Consider the following 20,268-nt stretch of genomic DNA (forward strand, 5'->3'; position numbering starts at 1 on the left):
CTAAGTCAATTTGGAAATGCCCGTTCTTGTTGGGCGACAAGGAGTAAGGAACCATTTGGCATTTCCATGGAACCCCCGACGAACTGCCCAAAATCTTTGTTCCGAGCCAAAAAATAAAAATTATTTATGGCACATATGGCGAATGGGAAACATGCGACAGAGAGGCTAATAAAAATGGACTCAATGGAGGAAGAACAATGTTTACATCAGTGTGAAAATTATATTCAAAATCATAATATCCAAGTATTATTAAAAGATTGCATAGTTCAGCTTTGTTTACATAAACCTGAAAATCCTGTAACGTTTTTAAGACAGTATTTTCAAAAACTAGAACGAGTAAGTGTTGTTTACAAGACTTAATCAAAACAATAGTGACAAGATATTATACTCCGATGGAAATAGAATTAAATTAATGATGCGAATAAGGTTTACGAGTCCCCAAAATATTACGTGAATATATTTGTGGTGGGGGCGGAGAGTATTATGATACTCGAGTTGACAGCCAACTTAAAATAGAATCGTGAAGATTCCTGAGAAGTGATCTTTATTTAGTCTATAAATATTGTGGTAAAACTATATTTAATGACCGCGTAACGTTTCCTCGTTTGTGTGGAAAAAGTTTAACGAGGTGAACCACTACCACAATTCCTTTACCTTTGATGACTTTGTGTTAAATAACATTTAAAGATCATTCTTTAATCGAGATTGCTCATGAAGAGTTGCAAAATGGTGGTGAGATTCTATAATCATCTTTTATACACTAAGATAACTATCTCTTTAATATTAAAACATCAAACATATCAAACCTATATCTGCACTAAATATTACATGTATAATCAAATATAAGAATATCAGATAAGCTTCATTTCAATACAATATGCACCACAGTACACACTCCTCCGTCGTATTTATGTTTCACTATGGTGCAATTATGGGAACCATAAATATAATGTGTAATTCAAATAGGAAAAGTTCTTAGTTTAGAAAATGTGTATAAAATGTATGGGTTATTTTCCAATTTGAAATGCAGTCCACCCATTTATTATGACTATATTGATAAACAACAACTTCTATAAATGAAGTAACTGCGTAGGATAAAATGTTTATAGTTTTGGACCCATGAGTAAAGTAAGAAAGATATTTCAGTTTAAAAAAAATTAATATGCAAGTCACTGTCTTTACTGTAAAAAATTGCAATTTACAACAGCTTACTAGTGGTATACTGTAGTATCCATAAACTTTTATGCAAGCATATACCTATGTCATGCTTTATATCAGCAGTGAAAGCTGAGCATACATTATACCATGAATGCTAACGTGTATGATGTGCGGGCTCATTTTCCTTCACTGTCTTCATTTTTAGGTCCTAATGAATTTTGTTGTTTGTGATAAATTAAGGAACATTGGAGTCTCATAACGGTGAAATTTCTGTTGTTGACAAATTTATAAACTACACTAAATTCATAGGTCTAAAAGTAGTTAAATCTCTTTTACTATATTCTTAATGAAAAAGGACAGCACCATTTTTAGGCATGCATGCTTAATGAAAAGATAAGTGTACAACAGAATTGGCACCAAGAAACTCTATTTTCAAAGTGCTGAGTGCTGCAAACTGAAGTTGAAATAACTTAAACTATTATTTTTTTATTTTTTTATACACTTTATTTGTAAACCACAAATAGTAAAAAAAAAAACAATGGACACAACAAAAATAAACTTAAAAAGTAGGGTACAAAGGGCGGCCTTATCGCTTAGTAGCGATCTCTTCCAGGCAACCTTAGGATTAGGAAAACCAAGGGAAACCGATTGGTGGGGTGTATTATTATTATATACATACTTACGAACAATTACACACTAATACTTATCAAGATTACACACATAAAATATTAATAATAATAAATATAAAAAATAATAAACTAATATATACTAAAACATACTTAAATATGAGTAAGAGTTAATCACTGTCGTCTTTATTGTTCAAGATAATGGGCTTTAACAGCATTTTTGAATATGTCTAGTGACCTTGACTGTCGTATGCTTATTGGGAGTGCATTCCACAGTTCAGTAGCTTGAACAATGAATGAATGCTTATAAAACTTAGTTTTATGAAACAGCATGCTCAAAGTCAGCGTACGACAAGAACATATATCTGACTGCACTCCGAGAAAATTAAATTTCTCCTTTAGGTAAGAGGGAGTTTTAGGCTATTAATATATTCTTAACAAAAATAGCTCTTAATGTTTTTTGTTTCTGTGTTCCATTTCAATTGATTGATCAATTCACATTCAAATCATTACTGCAAACATGAGTTAACAATGTTTCTTATGGCAAAGGCCTCCTCTAACTGTCTGTTGCAACTAGTCCATAGTGCTCCCAATTTTTGTTGGATGTCATCCTCCCATCATCGTTGTATCTATGTAGTTATTCATTTTACTAGTTACAATGTTATTATATTATAATTATGGAAAAAAATAAAGAACTTAATTATTATGAAGTATTTTGCTTGTCTTAAGTTAAATACTCATTTCCATATCATATACTAATATACCCTCGAGTGTTGGTATATATAATACACTTTAATAAACATATATATATTTTTTATGATTAGAATTATTTTGACTACCCATAAAATGCATCAAAAATTTGCAAAAAAAAATCAGCTCATTGAAACGTTGCATACTAAAATATTGCTAGGGTATAAAGGCGGCCTTATCTCTAAAAGTGATCTTTTAAATGCAACCTGAGCGCGCGAAGCCGCTAATTATACACGATAAAAAAATGAATGTAAATTGTTGATGTTGGAAAAGGGCAACTGGGTTTTTTTCCGCTTATACTTCGGTGAGTGTGCTCAGGAACTTCACAATCTTGTTCCTCCTTCCCTGTTCTACCACAGAACAGCGAGACACCGTGAGCGGTGGCATCCTTATGTGGTTGATATTCCATCAACACGCACGAAACGTTTTTTATACACGTTTCTGATACGTGACGCTAAGAAGTGGATCGCCCTCCCGGCAACTGTGTTTCTGCCACGTATAATTTTAGTACCTTCAAGGCTAAAGTGAATAGGCTTTTTCTAGGCAAGCGTGCTCCAACCTAGACATTGTTATCTTACGGGCATGATTGTCGTCAAGCGCTGGCCTATCGTTAATGAAATAAAATAAAAGAATCTGCCTTCCGAACCGGTGGTACAAACAACCCGTCTTACTAGCGTAGTGATTATTTTCTTTAGACCAGCAATGGATTTCGCCTATTTATGGTACTGATATAAAATCCGTTTACGATCTTAAGCTCGATTTATATACAGGAGCAAGTAAAGGCGGCGGCCGCTGCTGCAGCTACGTCGGAGGGCGAAGCAGATGGGGAACTGTCCCCGTTACCGGTGCCGGGCGGGCAACTGCCGCGGCGAAGAGGTGGCATCAGCGCCGAGCCAGTCACTGAGGAGGATGCAACTAGCTACGTCAAGAAGGTGATTGTTTGATAATAATATAATAACATTGCTATTTAGACTCGCAGACGATTTTTTCCGTACCATTATCTATAAAACGGCAAGATATCATGTTTGTTGTATGGGTGCTAGCGGATATATTGTTGTTATAGCGGCAACATAATCACCATCTGCGGAAATTGCAACTGTCATAACTATAACGGTTAATGATATACATCCTGGTGACAAACGGACAGACAGACAGACGGACTGATGGATAGAGCGGAGTCTTGATACTAGAGTCCCGTTTTACCCTTTGGGTACAGTCATCCGGCGATCACTATTCACCCTTTCACCCAACTCATTGAACCGAAAAGTTTTTTATTATTTTCATTATTCCAATGTAAATTAGCCCTTGACTTTAATCTCACCTGCTAGTGAGTGATTATGCAGTCTAACGGGCTAACCTATTAGGGGTATGGCAGTTATATAACTACTCAGTTTCTACGCTACATACTCGTACTGGAAAATTGCTTCGCGGCTCGTCTTTGTCAGTAGGGTGGTATAGTCGTAAAAATGTGGCCCGTTTTGACATTTGTGCAAGACCATAGAATGTAACTTGGAACGAAACTGAAAGAAACAATAAAATAGAAATCAATTACATCCGGTGTTTTAAAAATACGTAATTTTTTTTGGTTTCGTTTTGGTTGTGAAGTTAAAGGAATACTTTGAACGAACGAACACTTTACAATACATAATAATATCAATCAAGTACTGATACAAACATGTATTGATTTATCGTGAGTATCGAGTCCCGAGTCTTATGGTTCCATAACTAGTTACGTCGCGATGACAAATGTCAAAACGGGCCTATTACTTTTTTACGACTATAACTACCCACACCGGAAGTCTCCCACCAGACCAGACCAGGGAAGATTCAAATATTGATTAATTAAAGGATTTCCAATTCATCTGCCGGAGATCGAAACCGGGACCTCCAACTTAAAACCACAACGTTAAGACTTTTCCAAGGAGGCTAGAGCCTAGACGTCCTGCTCGGTCGTAAAAATTATATGGAAACATAAACAAATCCGTCTTGAAGTTTGAAGAAGATATTGTGCTGACAAAATATCAATGTCATGTCAATGTGTATGGGTCAAGGGCCGCCTTAAAAAGCGCGTGACCCTTTTGGCTGTAACCTTGATCTAGGACTCGTCGCGTATTACAAGATGTCAATTAGCACGCACCCTCCGTTTTTTTGTTTGTCCTTCCTCCACACAGTAACCAAGCAACTTGATTTTTGGCATAGAGTTAGTTCAAAGGACGGAGAGTGACATAGGCTATTTTTTATACCAGGAAAATAAACGGTTCCCAGTGGATTTGTAAAAATGTAATAAAAACGGACGATGAACGCGACCTACAGCTAATCTGAAATAAAAGCAAATGTAATGTACTTAATATAAATTATCTCTTAGTATGTATTGATGGATTTGGGCAATATTATGATAAACGACTAAGACACCGGGAGGTATCTTTGCATCGTTCGAGTCCATGTAGGACTGAAGTGTATGGATAATGCATTCTATTATTATAACTCAATGTCATGAACATTGGATATTAATTAAATATAATGTAAGTTTCTTGAAAACTATCTATGAACTAATTAATAATTATTAGGGTATTTGTAAAATCCTAATCAATTTCATAAAATATCCGGCAAATATGAATTTGTAGTTATCAAAAGTTTGGTTATTAACACACTTTATAAAATTACAGTAATTTTTTTTTATGGTATTCTGTGGTATTCTTTTTAAGGTGGTGCCAAAAGACTATAAGACTATGGGGGCCTTGTCGAGAGCAATCGCCTCCAACGTGCTATTTACACACCTAGATGAATCCGAACGAGCAGACATGTTTGATGCAATGTTTCCAGTTCAATGTCTACAAAGCGAAACTGTGATCCAACAGGGAGACGAAGGAGATAATTTTTATATTATTGATTCTGGGGAAGTAGAGGTAAGAAATTTAGAATATTATTACACACTATTTTTGAATTCAATAAGAATAACTAGTTCTCTATTATTCGATTTGTTTTGTTCCTTTCGATTTCGTTAATTTTCTCTTTTTTTTATACAAAAAAGAAGCAGGGAAGCTGAATCCATTAAGGAGTTCTGGCGAGACACACGAACGGCAATATTCATTTTTATGTCCTTTATAGGGTTATGTGCGTTTTTTATTTAGGCAATTAAAATATCACTTACATTAACAGTGAGAACTCTTCATTGTGAAATCTACGAATTCGCTCTTTGCCATGGTGGTTGATTATGGTCTTAACTCTAAACCCGTCTCCTTTTGAAAGGAAAACCGTGCCATGCAGTAAGCCGTTAATCTTTGGATAATTATCATGATTTACAGACTGAAAATTACTTTTAAAAAGTTCTTAAATATAAACTAGGCCTATTTATTCAAATTTCTATTTGAATTTCAATAAATGAACTGATAATATTCAAACGCCTAATTAGATCAGATCCTAAATTATGACTAAGAACCATTTCGAATACGTCAGCTTGCTTTCATACAGGAAAAAAGGGCAGTCTATTCGTTTGCAAGCTGTGCCAAAAACGAACGCACAGATACAGATTTAACACGTTGGATATAAAGTACCTGGATGACCGATATTTTATTTATGGTTTCATAATCGCCCGGTTTCCCACCTGAGCTATTATATCCACCTTGCAAATGGCTTTTACCTTCGTATTCTAATGATATTGTAGTTTTTTTTATGGCCCGTAAACACGGATCAGACGATGTTTTAGAAAAATGAAACCTTGTTAGATCGATTTATCACCCCATTAAATTGAAATTTAGTATGCAGAGGCATACTAAATTTCAATTCTTTGGAGCCGTTTCATATATTATATGTACATATTATATATTCCCATAGACAAGAATTGCTCGTTTAAATGTTTGATTATTCTCCCTTTAAAATAGGTACTAGTGAACGGCGAGCCGGTAACTACGATAGGTGAGGGTGGCAGCTTCGGCGAGTTGGCGCTGATCTACGGTACACCGCGCGCCGCAACGGTGCGTGCGCGCACGCCTTTGAAGCTGTGGGGCCTCGACCGCGACTCGTACCGCCGAATCCTCATGGGCTCCACTATCAGGAAGCGGCGCATGTATGACGAGTTCTTGTCGCGCGTTTCTATACTTGGTAAGTGCATCATTTGCTAGCATGGGCAGGAGACATTTGGAACTGGAATGTTTGTGTGATGAACATAAATGTTTTACAGTGCCTTAATATATATGTATATTATTCATAAAAATATTTATCAGTCATCTTAGTATCCATAACACAAGCTACTCTTACTTTGGGGCTAGATGGCGATGTGTGTATTGTCGTAGGTCGTAGTATATTTATTATTTATTATCATTTATTATTAGTTATTTTTCTCTATGGACAAGGGACAAAATATTATGTTTTCTTAGAGCTTTGGCTTATGTATGACGATTCGCCTCGGCTGGGAAAGAAGTAATAGATTGTTATGCTAGACGGAAAACACCGCATTCTCACAAGAGATAATTGTACGCACGAGCGTAGCGCATAGCGCGAAGACAGTTTGAGGGTGAGAATTCCCAAGTAGAACATACTATACTTTCATATTTATCGTGCGGAAAAAGAATGAAAATACACTAAAAAATATTTCTAAAATAATTTCACTAAACACAAAAAAAAACAACAATGAGAGGCTGTTCCGACTTCTCTTTTTGAATTACATTACCACCTGTGCGGTAATGAGCTTCCAACGCAGTTTAGAAAAAGAACGCAAATTTTCCGAACATGAAATATGGATATTATCTTCTACCATAGTCTGACATTATGTGTGTTTTATGTGTGTCTGTTATAAGCGGTAACTTTGTAATTTTTTCTATCGGGAAAATTGTATTTGAACGTACTTATAAATATAATTTTTGTTGTGAAGATTAAAAAATAGTTTATGTTATTTAGAATTAATCGGCATCGTAAGATGTGCGTGTCTCATCGTTGGGCAGAAGCCCGTCCTCATTCGTTGCTCATGGAAGTCATTCGGTGGTGTGAGTTTGATGCAACCCTGTGCTCTTTTCTCGAGTCCTGCAGTGAGAACTCTGAAACGACTGAACCGATAGGAATTAGGCGGGGTATTTTCCAGGGCGATAGTTTAAGCCCTTTATGGTTTTGCCTAGCCCTTAATCCTCTCAGTACTTTACTTATGTATTTAGGAATTGGCTTTCGCCTTCGCAGTGTTGGTGAGCTCATATCTCACTTCTTATACTAATATATAAAGCTGAAGAGTTTGTTTGTTTGTTAGCTTACTTGAATGCGATGTCATTAACTAATCCGAGTTGAAAAAATATTTCATTGTTGGATAGCCCATTTATCGAGAAATGCTATAGGATAAATATCATCACGCTAAGCACCAATGAGGAATGTTTGAAAATCGGGTTTGGGTCGGTTTTTATCATTTTGTAACCTTCCTTCCGCTGCATGCGCTGCGTAAAAGGTCAAACGGTTTATTGTTATAATAAAAAAAAAAGTTAAAACAACATCATGTGTAACAAAGTTGTTCCCGTATAAAACTTCTAAAAAAATCCGCAACAGAAAGACAAACATAATTTATGTCTATCTTTTAAGATTGACTTACACGCGGACGAAGTCGCGAGCGACCGCTAGAACTCTTATATATGTATATTATGTCATAGCGCCATAATGGATTTGGCATAACTTATCTAGTGGATTTATGAAGCCTAGGTTATTTATTAATAAAATTAATGTTTTCTTAAAGAAAGCTTAGAGAAGTGGGAGCGGCTCACAGTGGCCGACGCATTAGAGCCAGTGTCGTTCAACGATGGTGAGACTATCGTGCGGCAAGGGGAGCCGGGAAACGACTTTTATATCATTGTTGAAGGTGAGTGCCGAGATACGATATTATTGCCTAAATAAAACGTTAAATAAGTTTAAGCTATTAAATATCACTTGCTTTAATGGTGAAGGAAAATATCGTGAGGTGACCATCATGCCTTAATATAGTCTAGTCAACAAGTCAAAAAACTCTTTATTTCTTCAAAATATGAGCGATAGATTATTATCAAAATAATTGTTAAGTAGTTAACAATTATTCATTGTAAAGTCAACATCTCCTGATGATGCTCCGGTTTCGGAGCGAAACGTGCGTAGAGGGTGTATTGCCGAGAATCTGTGTGGTGTGGAGTATAAGGATTGAAGAAATTATAAATTACACCACACAGATTCTCCTGCTTTTCGCGGAGTATACCAAATTAAGCTTAATTTTGATAATATATCATGGATTTCCGCAAAGTAACGCCTGCTTCTATACAATATGAGCGATAGCTTTTTCAATTCGTAATGTTGTCCAGCAAAACGTTTCGTAAGCACATACAAAATTGCAATTGTTATTTACAAATTAAGATGTTAAAAACATAAAAATTAATATTTAAAAAAAATTGAATCGAGATCCTTATAGAGAAGAGAGGTATAATAGTCCCGGCCCACTGTATTCTATCTTCGTTATTTAACGCTGAAAATAGGTATCTGCGCGGCCGTTACGGTATTAGATCAACGCCGTTTGAAACAAAACATCACACAGCAGCAGAAGACAAAAATTATATGCCCCGCTTATATCCCCTGTCAAGGGATTCAATTAACGTTTCCACCTGCTAAAATAATAAGTGAAGCTTTATCCCGTTTGTTATTACATATGTATTAATTGGATATTATTTACACTTTTGCGATAAAGCTTTGGGAGATGATAAATTTTATCATTTCTCTTGGAAGAAAATTGTCTTCTGACCATGTTAGCCGTGCAGGGGATTGCAGTCAAGGGGTAACTTTTAATGGATAATTCGACCCAGTTGCATGGAACTTTCTTAAATATATAGTTCAACGGGTACATACCACAATAATATTATGGTTAGTAAGTTATTAAGTCGCGAAGGGACTCGAGTCCCTATTTATAGATATTTTTAAGAAATGTTGCCCAGTTGCATGGATCCTGGTCACGAAGGGAGTCGAGTCCCTATTTATAGCTATTTTTAAGAAATATTTATTAACCACGAAAATCTTGGCTTAAAGTCTTAAGTCTTATACCTTGTACAGGCATGGCGGTAGTTCTGCAACAGCGCGGTGGGGAGGCGGGCGGGGGGGCGCGCGACACGGCTGTGGAGGTGGGACGGCTCGGGCCCTCGGACTACTTCGGCGAGATCGCGTTACTGTTGGACCGGCCACGCGCAGCCACCGTGCGGGCAGCCGGCCCTCTCAAGTGTGTCAAGCTGGACCGCGCCAGGTCAGTATTCATAAACAAAAACTCCTGGGTCGAAAGCACGATTGACTGTGATATGTCAAGTCAAGTCAAATATTTCTTTATTCAAATAGGCACATAGATGGTTATTATATACAAAATGTGTACATAGCAGTGAGTAGTGATGGCGATAACTACAATCGTAAACTTAAAACTAAAGCTACGAGGGTTCCATCATTATTACACATATTCATTCCATATGGTGATAACAAACCGCCCCCCAGCAGGGCTAGCATGGGCAGGAGCCGGGTAAAGGATGAAAAAATTATCCTCTCGCACAGCTGTATCAACTCGGGAGCATTTGCTTACAATTGGAAATAATATCCAAATAATATATGTGCGAGAGTAAACTTCTTCTATTCCAGGTTTCCGTACTTTAGCAACACGTTAATTATATCCCTTGTCAGGGATATTTTTTTATATGAAGATATGTCATTGGATATTATTATATTCATTGGATATTAAATATAAATAAATAAATATACTACAACAAAACACACATCGCCATCTAGCCCCAAAGTAAGCGTGGCTTGTGTTATGACTAATGAATATTTTTATGAATAATATACATAAATACTTCAAATATACAGAGATATACACAAAATTGTTTTATTGAGCAATGAACATTTGTTCAGCTGATCTAAACATTATCATCAAAAGAATTCTAGTTCTTGGTTCTCATTCTTGCTCGTTGATACTTTGGTGCAAACTAAAAGGTTAAGCAAGAATGCCCTCATTCTAGGTCCAGCTCATTAATCGTTTGGTCTAAACCCACCTTAAGAAGCTATTAACGACTAAGTAAAAATAAGTGTGTGTGCTTATCTCTAAAGAGATTTCTTTCAGAAGCCCCGGAATGTTCGAAATTCTGCTGGGAATTCGTTCCGAGAAATCAAACTATACGAAAACGATTAGGGGTATTTGTATAATATAGTTGACATACCCCTTACAGGGTTGCCCACTATACCATCTTAGATTGCATCATCACTTACCACTAATTGAGATTTTAAGGGCGTTGTAATGAGAAAAATAAACGGTAGTATCAAGCCATACTGGGGAAGTAATCGTGACTGTTGTCGATATATGTATATTTATAACATGTTTTTTTTCCAGATTCGAGCGTGTATTAGGCCTTTGTGCTGACATTCTGAAGAGAAACATCGCACAGTACAACAGTTTTGTTTCCCTTTCGGTGTAAGAGACTATTTCTCCGTTCTTATTAGAAGAACATGCCTGTGCCGCCCGCAAGGGTAAGGCACAACATTTAAACGGCAAATGATCGCTAATACGGTGCCACAAATCGCAGTGTTGTACGGATCGCATAATCTTATTTCATCTTCGATCAATAATGTACGAGATATCAAAATTACAATATCTAACATAAGATTTGTTCAAAAATGTTATTCAACTTATAATATGTAGTTTTCACTCAGAAATATAGTATTAATAATAAAACAAATTATCAAATATATCTTTGTTATGGTAAAAGCCCCAAAACAAAAGTAAATGCAAATCATAATAAACATTTATAAATAAATTAACGTATTTTTCATAATAAGCATACATTGGTTTTCTCACTTGCAAACTAACAAAAATAGGTTCCCGCATCGTGGAAAGATCTTATTTTCGCAGACTTTACTACTGACATCATGCATAGTATGTTATTGATCGAAGCCACATGTCGTTATCACATGAATCACGTGACACATGTAAATTGATAAATCTAAAAATAGTGCTATCTCTTTCGAAGGTGACATGATAAAAAGGATATCATTGATTTTAAACCTGCCAATTTCGAGTTTAGCATATTAAAAACTAATATATCTGCTGTGCCACACGTGGCTTATTACAGTCTCAGTATTAGATGGTGTCGCTTTTCGTTTGATAACTTTGTTTCTTGACGTTTGTTTATTTTCATTATCAAACACGATTGCTACGTTCGACTATCCGACATCTTGGAAATTGCAATAAAATGTACCTAAATAAAATATCTTAAAACTTATACACAGAGAGTCGTTACATAAAAACATGTTTTAGAATTCAAAGAATTCTGCTGGGAACCTTATTAAGATGTGAAAATGAAAAATATATCTACTGCCAACTTGCATTATGATAACAATATCTAAATTATAATTTCGGTTGTTTATCCCACACAAAATTAAAAAGCATATTCTAAGTTACACTGTGGTAAAGTCGCTTGTTCGCAATCTTGTGGGTGCCATATAGTATTATACATCAGTGATTTAATACATCAGAGTGCCTGGTGTGGGATTTTCTAACTAATAGATCGCGTGAAAATTAACTAATTACGTATTTTATGAAATCGTTATATCTAGCGCCAATATCACTTAAGGCACTCAGGCATTTAATTAAAAAAAGCCATGAACTGCGAGAGGGAAAAAATATCGCAAGTTATTTCTAACATTAAGTAATGACTTATCCAATTCGGTGTAATTTTACACCTTATGTGCACAAACATTTTACTTTTAATGGTTATATATATTTTATACGCAAGAACCTAAGGCTCCAGCTATTGTAAGGTCGCCTGGGCGACCAGAGGTCCTAAGGGGATGTGATTAAAACTGAAAGTCCAAAAATTATTGAGCGAAAGTCTTTAGGGCTAGTTAACACAATTGTATTCTCTTAAAAATCCATGCCATTATTAAAAATTCTAAAAAATATTAATTTATATAATATCATAGCTAAGTACGCTTATGTCGTTACATATAGTCAGGTACTGCAGACTTATAAAATTACTTAAGATACCTAATACAAATAATATATCAGTAATGAGCATAACATATTAACTTGTTTTTTTAAGTTTCGCTGCAACAGTTATTAATTTAGGAGTTAGTTAATTTTAATTATTTATTTTTTATTATAAAAACTTATAAAATATAATTTTGTTACGTCTAAACCATTTGTTTTATTCATTACACGTTTTATGCATCCGGAAAAGCAAATCCGCAAAAGTCGTCCGGAAACGGAATTTGTAAAATGGCGGCCCGGAGGATGTTTAAAGTGGAAAGTTTGGACAACCTCCTTGGCGCAGTGACGAGCGCCTTGGTTTATAAGCAGTTTCTGAACTGGTCTGGTGAGGTGCTTCGGGCGTGGCTAGTTACCACTCTACTGAAAGGAGAGGAATCCTAATTATATTTAGAAAGTTGGAACTAGACCAATCGAGTAAAGATATTCTCTTTCTTCTTCTTTCTACTCTCTGTCTTTCTTGTTCCTTATGTAACGAAATGTATCTCAACAACCTCGAAAATTTAAGTCTATTATTCTCGTCCACTATGGACATTTTAAAAAGTTTCACTTCTAAAATAGCACTGCCTTTGTAGGCAAATTGTGCGATGAAAATATACTCGTACAGGTTTTGTAAGTAAACATTGTGACGTTAAAATAAGCGCTAAGATTTTCTTGACCGACTGTGCGATTTAAATGTAACCGCACAGATTTTGTAAGAATACTGTTTAGTTTTTATAGTTTGTCAATTCCCATAATCCCGTTCCAGTGGCGTGCATTTCATAGAAATGCACATGCATAATATAGGCACAAAATCACTGTCTACCCTAATATTATGCAATCTTCCTGCTTTATGCCTACCATGGTCAAAAAAAAACCGGTGCATGCCACTGTCTCGCATTATGGAAACGTGATCCTCGTTAGTCCATTGCATTACCTACTTTTATCTCCTGATAGTGATGTACATGGGCAGAAGTATATAGGAGGAAGAGAGAATTAGAACATTAAATCACTACGCTGTGTCAATGTGGCGGGCTTTCAGATGGTGGACATCATAACAGAGACCGATGGTTTGCTGTGCTCTCCGAGGTACCGGGAAACGCCATTATAAAAGCTCTACATTGGTACTTTAGAAAATCTCAACAGAGAAATCATTTTGTTCGTACAGTCTCAGGAGTCGAACCCAGGACCCCGTAATCTGAGAAGCAAACGCCACACTAACGACCCAGTTATTTCATGACGGGAATGCATACAACATTTTTCAGCCTTTGAAAACATTATGGAGAGCAACTCAGGTCTCAATTTTTAATTAGGTTTAAAAATTTGATTGTTTGATATTTGCTAGCTACTTAATTAGCTTATATTTCTAGATTACATTAAATAATATCACATGATTATTACAGCTTATGGCAAAATTTATTTCATAGGGTCATCCTTTCATGCTTAGGTTTACAAGTAAAAATATAATATTTATTTACTACATTTTCATTTGAATTATTTGTTGTGTGGCTATTTTAACTATCCCATAGAAATCTTCGTTAAGGTGAGATCGCCAAAACTTACATCTTCCCCACACTATGGCTGGAAAATTAGGCGATTGTATTCCTTGAAATATACGTGCAATACTTCTACCAGTAAATTTACAATCTTTGTATGTGGCGATTAACGCCCGCACATCTGATGTAACTCGTTCAATGTCTAAAGATCTCTCTTGTAAAACAATGTTTTCGGGTAAACTTTTTTGTCTTGAAAAATAATCATTTATTATGAATTTTAAATCATTTGAATTTTCTGCCATTCTCTCTTCGGAAAAAATGATTTTATCCCATGAATAATTACAAAATTTACTAAACGCATTACTAATTTCTTCCAACTGATGTAACATGTTTTTTTCTTGTTCCAACACAATTTTATGCAGGTCATCTAAAACAGCATCTAATTCTGATGCTGATAAATCACCTGGCGCTTTCAATTTGAATCCTAGTGTATTGAATTCCACCTTTAAGTGAGACCTTTTTGATGAGCCATCCTTTGTATTCCATTCCAAATTTTTCAAATGGTACTTAGTCATTCCACTTTCCCAACCAATTGCAGCTGCTACTTCTATAACGTTGAATTCCAAAACATTACTTTTTGTGATATTACTATCTTTTTTTCCTTCTATTAAATATGCCATTGCAAGAGGAGGACAAGATCTAGCTGCTTCTAAAATTTTAATAGGGCCTCCATATGATGAAATTGTACACATAGTATAAGCATTATTAAGAACTTTAATGTAGTGTTTATGATGGAGTTCTATGTAACATAATAATGTTGCTATATTTTCAGATGGTAAATCCAATTCTTCAACTGTACTATCAATAGGAATGCTTACTTCATGACCTTCACATCTTTTTTGATTGTTTAATTGCTTGACTGAACTGTTTGGACTCATACATTTGCAAGGTATAAATACCTTCTCAAGAAGTTTCCTAATTACTGGCCTCTCAATAGAATTTGCATAAATATGTTTAAGTAATTCATCTTTATCACAAGAACTATTGTTCATAAATACATGACAAAATGCAGGCTGACCATCTCTTCCTGCTCTCCCAACTTCTTGTACATATGATTCAAAACTAGGTGGCATATTATAATGTATAATACATCGAATGTCTGATTTATTGATACCCATACCAAAAGCAACTGTAGCAACAATAATTTTTACTGTGCCATCCATAAAATGCTTTTGAATCTTTTTTCTCTGAGCTGCAGACATGCCTGCATGATAAGCCTCAGCAATATAAGACATTCTTTTGCGTTTTTTATTTTCTTTTTCCATATTAATTTTTCCAGGCTGTGAAATACATGATCGAATTATTGCAGCCACCCTTTCACATTCATTTCTTCTTATGCAATAAACTATAATAGAATTAAATGAATTGAATTTTTCAGATGCTAATAAAGAAACTAGTGCCCTGTCTTTATCATTTTCAAAAGACACTGACAAATACAGATTGCTTGGCAGAGCTGGATTGGTCACAACACCATTTAAGCCATCTGGAATATTTATATGGTCAATTACACTATTAATTGTAGCCTGGCTAGCTGTAGCTGTCAAACCAAGTATACATTTTACATTTAACTTTTCCCTTAGAACTCTACAAATCATAAGATAACTAGGACGAAAATTATGACTCCATTGGGAGACACAGTGAGCCTCATCAATACATGCAAATGCTATCTGAGGTAGAGATTTAAATAAACCTGCAAATCCATTTGAAGTATCACCAGCAATAAGAGCTTCAGGAGAAATAAGCAGAATATTGATTTCACCATTTTTTAAGCATTCTATTATTTTACGTCTTTGTGTAGGTGGTTGGTTAGTATGCAAGCATCCTGCTTTTAAAAAGTCTGGCATACTTAATACTTGATCTTCCATTAATGAAACTAGTGGTGATATTACCAAAGTTATACATTTGTACCGTTGACTGTAGATAAAGGCAGGGAGCTGATAACAAAGGGACTTTCCACCACCTGTAGATAGTATGAGTAATGTAGACAATCCTGAGAGAATACGCTTAATAGCTGCTTCTTGGCCAGGACGAAATGAGTTATGGCCAAATTGTTGTAGAATATTGTATAATTCTTTACTGTCTACTTCAGATGCATTGCTTAATGATTTCATTTCACTTGATGTTTCAGGTGGGGCCACTAATAATTTCATGAACTCATCTGGAATCTTACTTGCCTCATATACCAAAGAACTTAATTGTTGTTCGATTGACTCTTCAGATTCTTGATTATTCTCGCTGACAATTTTTTGCATGTCTTCTAGAGTTGGCATATCAGTTTCGTCACACTGCTCTAAAGCTATAAGAGAATTTTCCCTATGTGCAATACAATAACGGGCCATATGACCTCCTGATCCACATTTAAAACATGTTATTTTCCCTCCTTCAGGGAACTCCATTCCACTGTGAAGTGCTTTCCTATCTTTCCATAACTGCTTTTTATATTTGGAAAAATTAATGCCTTTTCTACCTCTTACAAATACTTTTTTTTCTATATTGATTCGTACAAAGTTCTCGTTCAAAGTGCCACTTTGAATTTTCTTTTCCATTTTATCATTTTCCCCTACATTAATTGATTTTTTTGAACTAACATTTATTACTGATGAATCTACTGTTTTTAGTATATCAGATACATTAACATGTCGGGGATTAATTTTTTCAGTTAAGCCAAAAGGTAAATACTCAGATAAGTCAGGTGGTTGCTCAATATACTCATCATTTTTTTTATTTGATGAAGATCCCTTTACATCTTTAGCAGCTGATTTAATAGGAATATTATTTTTCTTTCCTCTTTTAACTCGGACTTTTACATCTACAGGACAAACAGTGTTAATTTGATCTTTATGTCTAATGTCAACTTTAGATTCTTGGGAAGAGTTGAGTTTTTGCTTTTTAAGAGCTGGTTTCAGTTTACTGATAGCAATATCATCATCAGATTCACTGTTTTCAACATAATCACTAGCTTTGTTTGAACAGTCAGGAATTGATAGATTGCCTAATCCAAATTTTTCTACTTTCTCCATTGCACAACTTGGATTCATACTTTCATTTGTTAATCCTGTAGCTCTTTCAAGCCATCCAATATTTATTTGCCTAATTGAAGATTTTTTTGAACTGTCCATCAGGCCATTTACAGGATTACTTATTGGGCAATGTGGTAAAATGATTTGCTCTTTTGGCTCATCAATGTTTAATTGCTGAATGCAATGATTTATCTTAGAATTAGCTTTGTCAATGATTTCATTACAAGGTTCGGTTATGTTGAGTTCAGATGTGGCAAATTTCTGACGTTCGGATTGACTACTTTCGCCTTGTGATTCGTAACTGTCTTGTGATTTATAGATTGAAGACTTTCTTGGATTCCTTATACTAAATTTTCTGTTGTGAAACAACTTCTTTGACAAATTATCTGTTATAGGGCTGCTACTTATGGGTATGCTGTACTTATGGGTAATTATTTTTGGACTTGTTAACATCCTGTCAAGCTCTGGACCACTAGGAAGCGCCGGCAATAATAATTCTGGTTTATTATCAACTTCAGAAGCGCTTTCTAAGGGTGGCATTATTTCTGGAGATAAATTAAATTCGTCTTCGTAATCACATATAGATAATGAGTTTTCCAGGGCAGTACTTTTCAACAGAAAATATTTTTTGTAGGCATATTTTATATTTGCAGGTGCTTCCTTTATGTCGAACTTCGAAGGTGTGCGTGAGTGTTTATGTTTGAAATCTTTTTCCCAATTTTTTACAATTGATTTACTTTTTAAGTAGGCCTTGTCTTTTTTAATCGCTTCTATTAAATCCATTATTGAATAGCACTAAAGCACTATTTCGGAATCAAAGTAAGTTTCTAAATTAAAGAGCAATACCTATTCCCGCCATTGATAATCGTAAACATGTCTGATTTACATTTGACAGTGACGTTGTTAACTAGGATGTCTGGGAGCTGCGGGTGACACTTGACACTATGGCTGTACATTGATATACATTTGCGTTTTCCTTACGGGAAAGTACAGAATAAAGAAAAAAAAAAGAAACTTTGCGCTAACCAATATGATGTACACAGTACACTCTACAGACGTAGAATTCAAATCAGAATTCTACTGAAGTGGTTGCGAATGGATTGATAAAATCTATCAATATCGATAACCAAGTTCTTGTGATTACTTGCCTGCATATTAAAACAGACTCAGTTATATTTGACAGCCTACGGAAGTGAAAACGAAAAACAATGCATTCTCTGTGTCTCGGGAATCTTTATCGTTACATATTATAAAACAAAACCCCTCACCGCGGCTGTCTGTCTGTAACCGAAAAACTACCGAACAGATTTTCATTCAGTTCTCACTAATGGACAGAGTGACTCATGCGGAAGGTTTTAGTGTATATTTTATAATGAATTTATGTATATAATTAAAATATTGTACTGCATGTTTAAAGTAAACATTATTATCCACGTCCACGTGGATAACCGTTCTCGTTGGATCTCTAACCGTTATGTTGAGTCACAATAACAGCATTTTTTTATTATTTGTCAATCAAAACACGGGTACAATCGAAATATGGCGAAATTTTTATCATGATATCCTAAAATAAGTATATTTATAATTTGAAGAATCAAAATATACATAAATAAACAAAACGAACAAGAATTTTAGGCATGCAAAGGCGGCCTTATTTCTGCAAGCAATCTCTTACATGCAACCTCTGATTATACCATGGCAACCTTTGATTATATACCTGAAAAATCCTTTTTAATTATTCAAATTGGACCTACCGTTTAGAAGTTACGATGAGTCTAGAAATGCTTAAAGCAAGAAAAATGCTGCGGGCTCGGCCGCTTATAATATAGTTTGGAATTAAAACAGTATTTTTTAGATATAGAAACCAGTAATAACCGATTTTGTGCAGATCATGTTGCGCATTTTATATAACAAGCTTAAAACTATGCACAGAATAAACAAAATAAACTTTTTAAATGGTCCAGTGAACTTAGTACTGCTACAAATGTAAATACCCAATCAAAAAGTTAAATACGCATTATATGATACAGTCGAGTAAATACATGTACAATTGTACACAACAAGAGCAAGTCGAGGACATCGGTGACGGTGAATTTTAAAGTGTTTATTGTGAAGGTGCAAAAGAATTGGCACCACTATATAGCCATGTTCGAAAAAAAATGAGTACCTATCAAATAGATAGAACGAACGTAATATAGATTTTTATTTAGTTTTTGTCAGGCCGTCTAGTACGAAATAAATAGATATAACCGAAAACGATTTTTAACTTTTTGCCAGGTCCGGTCGTCTAGTAGTTCGCGCATCACGCGGAAACTATTGAACGGATTTATGTGAAATTTAGTTAGGCTATATTTTTTATTTCGTAAAATCATTTAAGATCCCTTGGAGATAGGGAACGAAAAATTATCGATTCCACACCGTAACTAAACCTACCTATATAATACAATCGTACCTACAAAATTCATTATCAATACCTATTGATAATGAATTTTGCAGGTACGATTGTATTTTGTTGTACTCGCAAGACAACATGACGAGATTTTAATAGAGCTGGAGCCTGGAAGCTATTAACATTTTCTTTTAAGAATTCTAATTATTTTGGCGAACTCCCGTGTTCGACCCCGGCAGGGACAATTGGGAAATTTATAATCCTTGAATATTCAGTGTATGGAGGGTAGAGGTAAGGAGAGTCATCTGTGTATATGAAAAAGTGTCGTCAAAATGTATTAAATTAGGATGGCGCCACATTTGCATCAGGGTAACTCTTAAAAGAAGCGATAAATACAAATATTGTTAGAGTAGGCTTGAAAAATAAACAAGGAAGTATGGAGATACAAGGAAGTAAGGTTATATTTACCACAATATTTTGTACAACGTAAGTTGTTGAAATTCTCAATAATTAACTACTTTAGTCGATAATGACATTAAATTTTTTAACTCGGCATACTTCAATTCATCTACGATTGCTACATTCATACCATACCCTGTGCATCCACCAGCGCCATTGTGGAGGATTTTTGAACTGTTATTTAGCGCATACACTGGACACTTTTTCAACTTTTCTCCCATATAAGAGGACTCTCCTTACCTCTACCCTCCATAATCCAGTGGTCTAGTCTGGTGGAAGGTTTTGCCGTGACCCGTGGCGAATTGCCACTCTCCCAGCAAATAGG

At 35.2% G+C, this 20,268-nt stretch overlaps 2 protein-coding genes across 3 annotated transcripts; one reads left to right on the forward strand and one right to left on the reverse strand.

Annotated features, from left to right (window-relative positions):
* Nucleotides 1-17: 17 nt before the first annotated feature.
* LOC120630355 (cAMP-dependent protein kinase type I regulatory subunit) lies at nt 18-12,618 on the forward strand. Of its 2 annotated transcripts, none has more exons than XM_039899560.1 (7): nt 18-336; nt 3,305-3,466; nt 5,240-5,440; nt 6,416-6,635; nt 8,245-8,367; nt 9,576-9,762; nt 10,888-12,618. In XM_039899560.1, exons 1-7 carry the CDS (start codon nt 127-129, stop codon nt 10,970-10,972), a joined length of 1,188 nt encoding a protein of 395 aa, XP_039755494.1. In that variant the 5' UTR covers nt 18-126; the 3' UTR covers nt 10,973-12,618. The 2 variants fall into 2 exon arrangements, with proteins under 2 accessions (XP_039755494.1, XP_039755495.1); XM_039899561.1 differs by lacking the exon at nt 18-336 and adding an exon at nt 352-732.
* Nucleotides 12,619-13,900: 1,282 nt separating this feature from the next.
* LOC120630420 (ATP-dependent DNA helicase Q4) lies at nt 13,901-18,018 on the reverse strand. The gene has a single exon (XM_039899647.1). The coding sequence runs from the start codon at nt 17,876-17,878 to the stop codon at nt 13,997-13,999; it is 3,882 nt and encodes a 1,293-aa protein (XP_039755581.1). The 5' UTR covers nt 17,879-18,018; the 3' UTR covers nt 13,901-13,996.
* Nucleotides 18,019-20,268: the final 2,250 nt, after the last annotated feature.

The sequence above is a fragment of the Pararge aegeria genome, chromosome 16, assembly GCF_905163445.1.
Source record: "Pararge aegeria chromosome 16, ilParAegt1.1, whole genome shotgun sequence".
NCBI classification, from domain to species: domain Eukaryota; kingdom Metazoa; phylum Arthropoda; class Insecta; order Lepidoptera; family Nymphalidae; genus Pararge; species Pararge aegeria.

Excerpts from the sequence above, each read along its gene's own strand:
- LOC120630355 (XM_039899560.1), top strand. The coding sequence starts at position 127 with ATGGCACATATGGCGAATGGGAAACATGCGACAGAGAGGCTAATAAAA. Across the intron at positions 3,467-5,239 it reads CAACTAGCTACGTCAAGAAG|GTGGTGCCAAAAGACTATAA; the intron begins GTGATTGTTTGA and ends ATTCTTTTTAAG. Across the intron at positions 6,636-8,244 it reads GTCGCGCGTTTCTATACTTG|AAAGCTTAGAGAAGTGGGAG; the intron begins GTAAGTGCATCA and ends GTTTTCTTAAAG.
- LOC120630420 (XM_039899647.1), bottom strand. The coding sequence starts at position 17,878 with ATGGATTTAATAGAAGCGATTAAAAAAGACAAGGCCTACTTAAAAAGT.